Below are 13,383 nucleotides of genomic sequence, written 5' to 3' on the forward strand. Positions count from 1 at the left end.
GTTGTTATACAACTTTATTTCATATTGCATGCATATATCGAAATATCTCCTGTACTCCATAAATATATATACCTACAAGGTATCCACAAAAGTTAAAAATTAAAAAGATAGACAATCAGATAAACAAAAACCAGTGCTTCAATACACCTCATTAATTTTATAGTTAACTTTTATAGCAAGAACTTTTATTTATAGCAAAAATTAACAGATGCGCTCTCCATGTCAAACACTGTTGTTATATCTTTTATTTTTTTTCCAGTTGATCATCATGAGATTAGCACTCATGTCATTTTTACTTTACAGAGAAGAAATGCAAGGACCAGGTAGGTTAAGTAACTTATTAATAAATGTTCACTGGCAAATATTAAATTAAACAGTCTGGCTTCAGAACCAGTTCATTAAGTTCTAGCTTCTGGAGTTTATTGTGACAATGTAAGTGCATCTAATTCTCATTTATTTATGGCATGAATTAGAAATCTTAACTTACACAAAAGTATTTTTAAATGGTTTAATTTACTTCAGAGTCCAACAACAATTTAATGATAAACTAAAATTGTGTAATTTAACAAGGTTAAAAATATTCAAATATATCTCAAATAATAACAAAGGGACTTTTTTTTAAAATTACATAGTACTGTTCTCAACTCAATCACTGCTGACAGCAGCATGTGTGCAGGTAGTGGTGAGTGGGGATTCCCATGAAAGTCTCCCATTTAAGAGCAAATTATGTCCTTTGAGTTAAATAAAAAGTCTGGGTTTTCTTACACAGCCTTTCTATGAATATATTCAATCAACACAAATTGAGTTCCTGTAGAGACACATTTTTTATCTAAAACTTTTATTACACCAAAACAAAAACCAGAACAAAACACTATTATTGCTGTCTGAAGCTTCCTTTCATCATGAACTGTACCTACTGATGAATTACCTGTTTTTTTATGTCTCTTGTCCAATATGATAATGAAAAAAAAAACCATTAGTGTCATTGCCTCACTCCTTAACTTGGTTCCTCAAGCTTTACTGAAACTCGCTAGAGCTCTCCATAAGGTTCAACCTTGGCTATCCTACAATTGGTTTTTGGCTTTATGGTTTCCATCCTCTTATGGCACCCATTTCCTGCTGGCATTGAATATTGCTTTGTTTTCAGTGATACCTAAATGCAGTTCATTTGGAAATTAATCCATACCATTTTACAAAACAATAGGACAATCCATTACAAAAAAAATACATCAATATTTCTCCTGTGTTAGTTTGCTGAGAATAAGGACTTCCAGCTCTGTCCATCTCCCTGCAAAGACATGATCCCATTCATTTTCCAGTTTCATAGTATTCCATGACATATAGATACTACATTTTCTTTAACCAGTCAATCATTGATAAGTATTTAGTTTTATTCCATGTGTTTGCTATTGTGAATAGTACTGTGACAAACATATGCATGCATGTGTCTTTATAATAGAATGCCTTGTATTCTTTTGAGTATATACCCAGTGATGGGATTGCTAGATCAAATGGTATCTCTGTCTTTAGGGCTTTGAGGAATCTTCACACTGTCTTCAACATGGCTGAACTAATTTACACTTCCACTAACAGTATAGAAGCATCTCTTTTTCACAACCTCATGAACACCACCAAAAATGAATAACTAGAACATAAAATAAAACAGTAGTAGCCCTGGTAAAAGTGCTAACTGTGAAAACAAATTGCCCTATCATTTTCCAGTTATTTAAAATCCCTTTATGCCAATTTTCTTACACCTAAAATTGAATTGTTATAAATTCACCCTGTAGAGTTTCTCAAGGATTAAAAGTGAAAATCACTACCTAGTGCTTCCAAAGTGCCTGGCAGATAAGAGGCTTCTGATAAATGTAAACTATTATATTTATGAGACCATTATTATAACTATAGTTGTGGTTGTTGTATTGTTACTGGGAAAAATATAAACATTGAAATAAATTCTACCAGTTTTATTTATTTATTTATTTATTTATTTATGAGATGGAGTTTTCGCTCTTGTTACCCAGGCTGGAGTGCAATGGTATGATCTCGGCTCACCACAACCTCCGCCTCCTGGGTTCAGGCAATTCTCCTGCCTCAGCCTCCTGAGTAGCTGGGATTACAGGCACGTGCCACTATGCCCAGCTATTTTTTTGTATTTTTAGTAGAGACGGGGTTTTATGATGTTGACCTGGATGATCTCAATCTCTTGACCTCATGATCCACCCTCCTCGGCCTCCAAAAGTGCTGGGATTACAGGCATGAGCCACCGTGCCCGGCCTAAACTCTACCAATTTTAGGGAAATGCTTTATAATCATATGGCTAGCATGTTGATAATAGCTTTATTCAAATTCAAACTCAAATGTTAACCAATTGATGATTAAATAAACAGTTTGGTGTATATAATACAACGAAAAAGTAGTGAACAATAAAAATAAATTATGGATACAGGTAGCAACACAACTAATCTCAAAGACATTATTAGAGGTGGTAGCATTCAGACAGAAAATAAGACATTTGTTAAAATTTAATTCACAATGCCCCTCTCTTAAAAGAAAAACTACATGACAGAAATCAGATTAGTGGTGCCAGGATGTTGGGGTTGTGGGAGAATATTAACATAAGCAAGGATAAAGGCATAAAGGCAATTTTCAGAGCAATTAAAATACCCTATATATTGATTGTGGTAGTAGTTACATAACTACACATATTTTTGAAAGCTCATTGAACAGTAAATATACATATAATAAAACTGAATAAACCTGACTTAATATATGGATTGAATTATATACATTTCATTTCAAAAATAACATTTTGAGAAGATTTACAAATATCCATAAGTGTCCAAATATGTACAATTTATCATTATTCATAATTTACTTTGGTGAATTTTTCTACTTTTATCATATAATTGTCTTATGATGACTGTATAATTTTATAAAAACATTATACTAAAAAGAAATACAGAAGGATAATAGAAAAAAAAAGCTGTCATGCAATTTGAAATTAACTCAAACAGAAAATATACCCAAATCAATCACTTATTACCTTTTAACATTTGACATATTATTTAGCCTTTCTGAGCTTAAAAAATCAATTTGTATAATGGAAAATAATAGTTTTCTAAGAGTCCTGATGGGGAGATTAAATTAGAAACATTTACATTACTTGGTGATAGTAAAAGTTAGTTCTATTTTTATTATCTGGGTCAGGGAATTTAAATGAGGTAAGACAAATAAAGAATGCATATTCAAAGTAAATGTCTAAAATGATTCAAACCATTTTCAAATGGTAACTGCAATTGGCATTACTATTTGGATAAACAAACTAATCAGAAACTCTATTTTTTTTTGCTCTGAAAATTACTGGTTGTCTATATGTCCTATAAAATTATTGTTAATAGGAGAGAGATTTTTTGGTTGGTGGACAACCTAGCATCAAGATGCCTTTTTTTGTGGTTTGTTTTACTACTTTTTGACTGAGCTAAATAGTCCAGTTACCTCATGATGTTTACTTCACTTTACAGTCATTTGGAAAAACTAGCAGGAACCACAAACAATGAAGAAATAAGAATGTCGCTTAGAATTAAACATGAACTAAGATCATGGTAGATGTCTTAGTAATTACTTGAAGGAGGTTAGCAAAATTTACTTTTGCCATAATTGGTAGGACCAAAAATATCTGCAATCAACTGTCCATAATAAGGTATAGATTATAATATCTAATCTGCCTCATCCATTAATATGATTCCTATTCCAGTGTATATGCATTTTCAGATTTGTAAAATGGACCACAATATTAAACATGTCAATGTTACTAACAGGATGATTGGGAGAAATAAAAAGAAAGGTATTTGTAACATGTAAATTATAATTAACATAGTAGTTATTAAATTTATGTTTAAATACTGACTTTGACATTTTTAAATTCCACTAGTTGACTTTTAAATACATAAACTTTTGATTTAAACTTAGGCTCTTTTCAAGCAGAACAATCTCTGGAGCCTTCTTCGTATCTGTTGGGTCTTGATACTATAAATAACAGGGTTCATCATGGGAGGGAAAAGGATATAGGTATTACCCATGAGGACGTGAACCAATGGTGAGAGGTGTTTCCCAAAGCGATGCACCATGGTCAGACCAATGATTGGAATGTAGAAAACCAAAACAGCACAGATGTGAGATACACAGGTCTGCAAAGACTTGAGTCTCTCCTCCTGTGATGCAATGGCTAAGACTGTATGCAAAATCCTAATGTAGGAGATGAGTATGAGCACTGCATCTAACAACAGGTTGCTGATCACAAGGGCCAGACCATAGACATTGTTGAAGTGGACGTCTGAACAGGCCGTTCTAATTAAGTCTTGGTGCAGGCAGAAAGAGTGAGAAAGGATGTGAGGACGGCAATAATTTAAGAACTTCAGACGGATGATGACTGGAGGTATTAGTAAAGAACTCCTACATAAGATTGCCACTCCAATTTTCATGATTTTGTCGTTAGTTAGGATGGATGAGTAGCGCAATGGGTAGCAAATGGCAATGTAGCGGTCAAAGGCCATAGCGAGGAGGACAGAGGACTCCATGAAGGACAGACCATGGATGAAATAAGACTGGGCAATGCAGGAATCCAGGCTGATCTCTTGAATTAACCCCAGCAGGATCCCCAGCACTGTGTACACAGTAGAAAACCCCATACACAGGTCAGTGAGGGCCAGCATGGCCAGAAAATAGAACATAGGCTGGTGTAGGCTTGATTCAGTCCGGATCACATGGAGCACCATGCAGTTTCCCAGGAACACCAGAGCATAGATGGAGGAGAAAGGAATGCAGAGCCAGGGATAGTGAACTTCTAGGCCAGGAAAACCAGTGAGAACAAATCTGGAACTATTGAAGTTTGAGCTAGAGATAGACATTAATAGAGGATTGAAAACACTTCTAGAAAAATGCAAATTACATAGGTTTGTGATTCCCTGATTTTTAGTAATGTTTGTCTGCTTTTAGGAAGAAAATAAAATATAATACAATTTCTGTAATTTGCATAAATTCAGCAAAATAGAGACCTTATTGCTTACCCTTTAGCGCCAAAACCCTGTTGTCTAGACATGGAATTTCCAGTGCTAGTGACTAGGAATAACAAAAGACTAGGGAGTTTTATGAAGAAACAGTAATGTTACCTGGCACATGGGAGTTAGGTTTTAGTCTAGACATCTGGGAGTCTCTGTTCATTCCTAAAGGAAGACAGTGTATGATCACAGTTGTGTACCACTGCTATAGGTGGCATCATCCTCAAGAGAATATGAGATTAAGTCATTTATTCTTAGTTATTGCAGCTGTTTCCTTCACTTTTCCCAAAGGATAAGATCCCAAAAGGTATATACTGGTTAAAATAACCAAACTTTGCAAAACATTAAGTTTAGTCAAGAGAAACTAAACAAACCAAGTGGAATCGGAACTGTTTTGCACATTCCACATTTTTTACCTCCTCTCCAAGTTATTTGCCTATTTCAATTGGACTTTATTTTTCTTTGTTTTCATGCACTTGTTTATTCTTTGTAAGATTTCTTTCTTTTCTGAATCACACAATACTGTCTTAGGTCTATCACATAAAATACAATTGGCATGCATTTTAAATTAAGTCCTAGACAAATATTTGTTAGTATCTGCTTTATCTATGACTCTGTCAGCTCTTTATAGGTAGAATAAAGTCAGTTATATAAGCAAGCAGTATTTAGTAATAACTAAATAGTCTTAAAGTAGCCTTAATCCAGATTTTTATAGATCTATGTCTACTACTCAATATTTTCAGCATCTCCCATTTGAAGTAGATAAGGCAACATAATGTGAGTTTCTTTGGTTAAGAAATTCTATGAATAATCAGGGCTTGTAATAATAATTCTGGAATATCAGAACATAAATGGAGTTTTATAAAAGGCTACTAAAATGACTTGTATCATTGGGTAATTAAAAACTATTTTTAAGAGGTAGCGATTTGACTTTTTAAAGAATAAAAATTTATAAATATAAAGAGACTAATTTATATGAGCACTCAGGCAGTATTCTGAGTATACAAATGAGGAAATAAATAGTAGTCTTAGAAAGGAGGAGCTAGTAAATCTAATATATATATATTACATAATATATATTATATCCATATATATTATATATTATATTATATATTACATATATTATATATATTACATAATATATATTGTATATATAATGATTCCAAAATGAAATTACATTCAAGATATGCTAATATTTGATAAGAATTTCATGGAAACGAGCAGCAGTGACTAATGCAATGTGTTTACTAACAAATAAAAGCAGCCAATAGGTAAAGATAAAAGGTTATTTTATCTTTAAAGATAAAAAGGTTAAAGAATAAAAAGAGAAAGTAGCTAAAAAGGTTACAGAGTTCAAGTTACAAAAGCAAATAAACATCACCATTTCTGTGAAGCCATTCCTAGCCTCCAATGACAGAGTGAATCCTTTCCAAGGTAATTTAGTCCTATTCCTAACATAGAATTAATTAAATACTTATGGTGCAACTATTTTTCTTTCTGTCTTTCTCTCTTTCTTGCTCTCTCTCGAAATGGGATCTGACTCTGTTGCTCCATCCAGAGTGTGGTGAGAGGCTCTCAGCTCACTGTTATCTCTGCCTCCTAGACTCAAGCAATTCTTCCACCTCGACCACACCTAGCTAATTTCTAATTTTTCTATTTTTTGTAGATGCAGGATTTTTCCATGTCACCCAAGCTGATCTCAAACTCCTGGACTCAAGCTATTTGCTCACCTTAGCCTCCTAAAGTGCTGGGATTACAGACATGAGTCACCGATCCTGGCCATGGTGCAACTATTTTTCAGTGGGTATGTCTTCATTATACCATGAACCTAAACACATAACAAATGTGTTCACTCATTTGTAAGTCCTTTCGCTAACTCAAGCTTTTAATTTTTCTTTTTTTCTATTTTAATAACAGAGTTTTCTTCATATTGTATTACCCCATGATCAAACTATGATTTACATTGCTGAATAATCTTTGCTACACAAATATAAACAAATAAGTTCATGTTGAAGCTTTTTTTTTTTTGATGGAGTCTTGCTCTGTCACCAGGCTAGAGTGCAGTGGTGCAATTTCGGCCCATGCAACCTCCACCTCCTGGATTCAAGCAATTCTCCTATCTCAGCCTCACAAGTAGCTGAGACTACAGGAACCCGTCACCACATCTGGCTAATTTTTGTGTTTTTAGTGGAGATGGTGTTTCACCATGTTGACCAGGTTGGTCTCGATCTCTTGACCTGATCTACCCACCTTGGCCTCCCGAAATGCTGGGGTTACAGGCAAGAGCCACTGTGCCCAGCCGAAGCATTTTTTATTTTTGAGACAGGCTCTCACTGTGCCACCCAGGCTGGAGTGCAGTGGTTTGAACACAATTCACTACAACCTCATCACTCTTGGGATCAAGTTATTCTCCCACCTTAACTTCCCAGATAGTGGGGACAACAGATGTGTGCTATCATGTCCAGCTAATTTTTAAATTTTTGTTGAGAAAGGCTCTCACTTTGTTGTCCAGGCTGGTCTGGAGCTCCTGGGCTCAAGTGATCCTCTCACCTCAGCCTTCCGAAGTGCTGAGATTACAGGTGCAAGCCATTCTGCCTGGCCCACATTGAATCTTTATTTCGAATCTTCGTTGGATATGATAAACTTATCCTAACGTATTTGATATGCAAGGTCCGTGTCTGACCAGTCTACCATTTCTTCCACACTGCAGTTTTACTAAACAGCTTTCAGTCCTCTGAACAACACATGTTAAGGCAGATACTTTTTGTAATTGCTGCTCTCTTTACCTGTTATGTGAGTTTCATCCTTCTCTGAGAAGATTAGTGGAGTTAAACCTTTTGTTATATCTAAAATTTTAATCACGGCTTCAATGACTGCAACTTTATTGGTCCTATAACCCCTAAGTGGTGATAATCTTATGGAACTGAACCCTTTAACCTTTAAGACTTTATACTATCTCCAAGTGGATAGTGTCAGAATTGAATTGAATTAGGGAACATCCAGTTGGTGTTCACTACAGAATTGCTAGTTGTGCTGAGAAAAACCCTTAGATATCTGGTGTCAGAGTGTTCTGTTCTGTATTGAGTGACTGCGTGAGAATTGAAAAAATCACTTTGTTTCCCCCAACCCACATCTTTAGCATTGGGGGTATGTGTGTGTGTTTGTGTGTGCATGCACGTGCATACAGGCTGCATATGTGTGACATAGAGAAAGAGAAAAATAGGAAGAGATTCATAAATATATAAATAAAATAGCAAACTAAAATACTCTTTATTTAAGGGGATTTAAAAATAAAAACTCTAATAAAAGCAGATTGCTGAATAATTTTTTTAAATGTATGTAAAATGATTTCCCAGCAGATCTTCAGGTTGACCCTGGTTATTGTGAGTAGTAGTATGATGGTGGGCATCCACCTATTCCATGCAGAGCATTTCAGTGCCCTGAGAAATATAAAATTGGCTGAAAATTAATTTTAACAAATATACTAAATATACAAATTAATGTTGATCTGTTAATTAAATGTAAAACCTTGATTAAAATTCTGATATCTACTCCTGGCCATTGTCTTTCCTCGGCCTCCCTCAAGAGTATCTGCTATTGTTGTGTTCTGTTACTTATACTTCCTCCACCCTGTTTTTGTCCCATGTCTTAGTATATGCTGCTAACTTTGCTTAATGTACCCAATCCACTTTTGTCTGACCGATTACTATTTTATGTGAGTTTTACTCATTTTCTCATTTCATATTTCACTCTTTTTCTCATCTCAGTACCTGCAGTAAACTTTTCTTAACTTTTAAAGCCTAATGTATAGAATGTATGAAAGGAGACGACTAAAAAAGACTTTAAAAGTAAGGAGTTCCATAGGACTCTGATCTTACCTCTATCATGGTATACACTCTGTATCACCATTTACTTTTCTAACTCCCTAAGTAGACACAAGTAAAACCCAAAGAAATTTGCTGAATTATTTTTATAGCTCTTCATTCTAGCAAATGTGAGCCTCTAAGAAGTTATAAAAATGAAGAAGGGCCGGGCGCGGTGGCTCAAGCCTGTAATCCCAGCACTGTGGGAGGCCGAGGCGGGTGGATCACGAGGTCAAGAGATCGAGATCATCCTGGTCAAAATGGCGAAACCCCGTCTCTACTAAAGATACAAAAATTAGCTGGGCATGGTGGCGTGCGCCTGTAATCCCAGCCACTCGGGAGGCTGAGGCAGGAGAATCGCCTGAACCCAGGAGGCGGAGGTTGTGGTGAGCCAAGATCGCGCCATTGCACTGCAGCCTGCGTAACAAGAGTGAAACTCCGTCTCAAAAAAAAAAAAAAGAAAAAAAAAATGAAGATGTGAAAAAGGAAGGAAAAATGGCTAGTGGTTTACGGGCATAATGAAAGTTGTTAAAATCAGGCAATACATATTTATTTCCATGCTCTATGTGCCAGGCTTTTATGCAAACACTAGAAATAAATGTATGAACAGGAGAAAAACATTCCTACTGTTGTGGAATGCACATTGTAGTAAATGAAGGAAAGAGAGAAAAATCAAGACATACTACTTGTGGGACTGTTGGCTCAATCAGGATTATTGTCTCTGCAATTTTCTTACATAAATACAAAGACCTTTCTTTTCACATGTCCACTTACTTCCTCTCTATACATGAGCAGGTTCTATTATGTCTCCTCTGAATGTGCACTCAGGTTATCTATCCAAACATCCACTAGACATAATTGCTCCCTCTTCAAACAGTTAAACATATCTGTGCTTTACAATGTATACTTTCAAATGAAGAAGACCTGGCCTGGCTTGTGCCAAGGAATTGTAGATATGGAGTCCTGGGAGAGGCACCTGGACCCTAATATTTTGCATGGTTTTAAATATTATGTAAATGCTATCATACTATATAATCCTTGTTATATCACTGCTAACCCTATTTTATTTGTTTACCTTCTATCTTCACTCAACATATTTAGAGAGTTGTTTATGCAGATACAGTGCTTAGGTATATATAAATATGCAGTCAATGTATAAACATATGTTTGGGGGTAACAAACACCAAATTCATATGGTGCTTTCTCTGGGAGGAGTGGGTATATGGAGGGTGTTTCAACTGTATTTATGCTGCTATATTTTAAAGTGGACCATGGATACATGGATTTTTTTTAGGATTTCTTTGGAAATAATTTAAAACTTACAGAAAATTTACAAGAATAAGAATACAATAGTATTCTTGAATACATTCTAGTTTTATTGAATATATACTATTCTTATTCTTGTAAATTAATGACCTTAAGGAATAATTATGTGGAACTCAATATACTTACAGTGTTTTCCAAGCTACCACTTTTATCTAGTAAAGGCTGCCATATCGCCTTTACTGTAATTAATTAATTGTTAAAATTTTATTTCACTTTCTCTAACATTTGTATTCATGCACTAGAGTACTGGCTCTTATGAGTTCTTTCTCTCTATATCTTCCCACTCTCCCCTCAACACACAAATTTTTTCTTAGCCATGTGAGTGGAGGTTGCATACATCATGACATTTACTCTTAAACAGTTCAGTGTGTTTCTTTCTAAGAATAAAGATATCCCCTTACATAACTACAAAATGTTTGCATCTAATTTCCCATTTGTGTTTTCATTTTGTCAATGTACCAATAAGATTCTTTAAGAGCTTTTTGCCCCCATCAGGATTCACTCTAGGATCAAACATTCCATTTTGTTGTCATTTTTCTTAATCTTATTTAATATGGTGCATTTCACAACTTTTTATTGAGGAAAAAATTTACATAATTTAATAACCTTAAGATGAATAATTCTGTGGAATGAAATACATTCGCAGTGTTTTATAAGCTACCACTTTTATCTAGTCACAGAATATATTTATGACATCAAAATAAAACCTCATACTCCTTAAGCAGCTACTCATCATTCCTGTCTCCACCCAGCATCTAGCAACTACCAATCAACTTTCCGTCTCTATAGGTTTTAAGACATTTTAAGTATTGCACATAAACCTAATTATGTAATAGGTGGCTTTTTGTACCTGGATTCCTTCACTTAGCCCAATGTTCTTGAAGATCATCTGTGTTGTGGCTATCAGTACTTCATTCCATTTTCTGGCTGACAATTTTGTTTATTCATTCATACATCATACGATAGATCAACTTTCAATGAAATTACCAAATTTTACAAAATAATCAACTTTGAATTTCTAACGTCTAGTGGACACTAAAATAATCCTGTATGCCTTCCCTAATTTTTAGATGTGTCCCTTGTGGTAGTGGATGATTCTTTGAAAAAATAATTTGAGTTTTGTTTGTTTGTTTGATTTTTTTTCTTTGCTTTAAATTTCAACTTTTATTTTAGATGCAATAGGTAGGGGTACAGGTGTTTTTTTGTATTGGTATATTTCATGATGCTGAAGTTTGGGGTACAAAAAGACAGGAAACTTATTTCTTTTCTGTTGATATATTCTAGTTTCATTGTTGTTTTCCAGAAAACTATTGTTAACTATCTTGTTTCCACAGTATTTAAATTTACATATTCCATATTTTCTTTAAACTATAAAAATGCATATATTCCACACCAATTTCCACATATACCTACTCTCTCTTCACAATGTGGTAAAGTGCGATATTTGGAAATTTACCTTCTTAGACAACAACTAAGTCTATTATCGTCTTCTTGGCAGATAAGAAGAAAATATGTCATTCTCATAAGACTGTCTCTTGAAGTGATGACATATTCCCCAGAGAGAAGCAGACAGATGAAAGGGGAAGAAAGAGACAGAGTACCTTTTTCAGCAGGGCAATACTTTACTACTTGAGCAAATTTCTCCTGCCATTGAATATCTTATGCACTGCTGACCTTATCTGTCTGGCTTTCAGGCTATAAACCAAAGGATTAAGGACAGGAGTCAAGAAAAGGAAGAGATTGGCCATGGTGACATGGAGAACAGGAGATGTGAATTTACCAAACCTATGAATTAGGGCCAGCACAATGAGTGGCACATAGAAAATGAAGACAGTGAAGATGTGGGAAACACAGGTATTAAGTGTCTTGAGCTGACCACTTTTTGAGGCAATACCCAACACTGTTTTCAAAATCAAGATGTATGAAATGAAAATGAACACAGAGTCAACTCCAAAGGAGCAGATGACAAGGGACAATCCATAGATCATGTTGACTCTGACAGGGCCACAGGCCAGCTTCATCACATCAGGGTGGTAGCAGTAACAGTGGGACAGAATGAAATCTTTGCAGAAGGGCAGTCGCTTGAGGAGGATTGGCAAGGGTACCATCAACATCACACTCCTAACCACAGCTGTAAGCCCCATCTGAATAATCCTGGCAGGAGTTAAAACCATGGTGTAGTGCAGTGGGTTGCGAATAGCTACAAACCGGTCAAAGGCCATGGCCAGCAGGATGGCTGATTCCATGCAGGAGAAGATGTGGATGAAGAACATCTGTGTCAGACAAAAGTGGAACTCAATCTCCCTGTGATTCAGGAGGAAGACATTGAGTACTGTAGGTAGAGTTGACAAAGACAGACCCAAATCTGTAGCTGCCAACATGGACAGAAAGATGTACTGAGGCTCATGAAGGCTGGAGGTGGTTTTGATGACAAGGAGGATGGTGCAATTTCCTAGGATGGCAGTGAGGTACATGACACACAGCGGGATAGAGATACATGTTTGTACAGACTCCAGTCCAGGGATGCCTGCTAGAAAGAGAATATGTGGCTGAAACCAGATACTGTTTATAGGTTCCATATGCATATTTATTGCAATGCAGCCCAGATCAGTTTCCAAATTTTTCTATTAGGATAAATAAAATTGTAAGTTGTAAGGTAGCTACAACTAATATGGCCAACATTCCTGGGGCAGCATTTACTCTAGGCAATTTACATCAAGGAATTAATCCTTAAAAAGTTTTAATTCCATCAGAATACCTATCTAGTGTTTAGTCAATGGATAACTGCTAGCAAAATGTAAGAGCTAGTGGAATTATATTGGCCAAAAACACTCAGTTGTCAATCTAGTGAAAATGAAAATTAAGTACATAATTTTCTCGTTATCCAAATTCCTAGAAAAATTTTATTCTCAGAACATATTTTCTGTCTTGATAATTTAATTAAATTACATTCTCACCAGCATTTTCTTTCAGTCATCTTTGGTGAATCTTCAAAAGACTTTCCAGCACTTTGTTAGGCATAAACATCATACTTGTACATATTCAGGGACCTGGAAACATGAGAATTTTTCTAGGTATTTCTACATGCAGAAATAAAGTTTAAAATATTTCAATAACCCACATAAAACCCAAGT

General features: G+C 35.2%; 2 protein-coding genes across 2 annotated transcripts; both read right to left on the reverse strand.

Annotated features, from left to right (window-relative positions):
- Nucleotides 1-5,936, reverse strand: LOC100896250 (olfactory receptor 51V1-like). Its single transcript, XM_017969446.4, has one exon. The coding sequence runs from the start codon at nt 4,908-4,910 to the stop codon at nt 3,969-3,971; it is 942 nt and encodes a 313-aa protein (XP_017824935.3). The 5' UTR covers nt 4,911-5,936; the 3' UTR covers nt 1-3,968.
- A 5,448-nt stretch (nt 5,937-11,384) lies between these two features.
- LOC100401263 (olfactory receptor 51I2-like) lies at nt 11,385-12,828 on the reverse strand. The gene has a single exon (XM_002764153.7). The coding sequence runs from the start codon at nt 12,826-12,828 to the stop codon at nt 11,875-11,877; it is 954 nt and encodes a 317-aa protein (XP_002764199.4). The 3' UTR covers nt 11,385-11,874.
- Nucleotides 12,829-13,383: the final 555 nt, after the last annotated feature.

The sequence above is a fragment of the Callithrix jacchus genome, chromosome 10, assembly GCF_049354715.1.
Source record: "Callithrix jacchus isolate 240 chromosome 10, calJac240_pri, whole genome shotgun sequence".
In the NCBI taxonomy this organism is placed as follows: domain Eukaryota; kingdom Metazoa; phylum Chordata; class Mammalia; order Primates; family Cebidae; genus Callithrix; species Callithrix jacchus.

Excerpts from the sequence above, each read along its gene's own strand:
- LOC100896250 (XM_017969446.4), bottom strand. The coding sequence starts at position 4,910 with ATGTCTATCTCTAGCTCAAACTTCAATAGTTCCAGATTTGTTCTCACT.
- LOC100401263 (XM_002764153.7), bottom strand. The coding sequence starts at position 12,828 with ATGGAACCTATAAACAGTATCTGGTTTCAGCCACATATTCTCTTTCTA.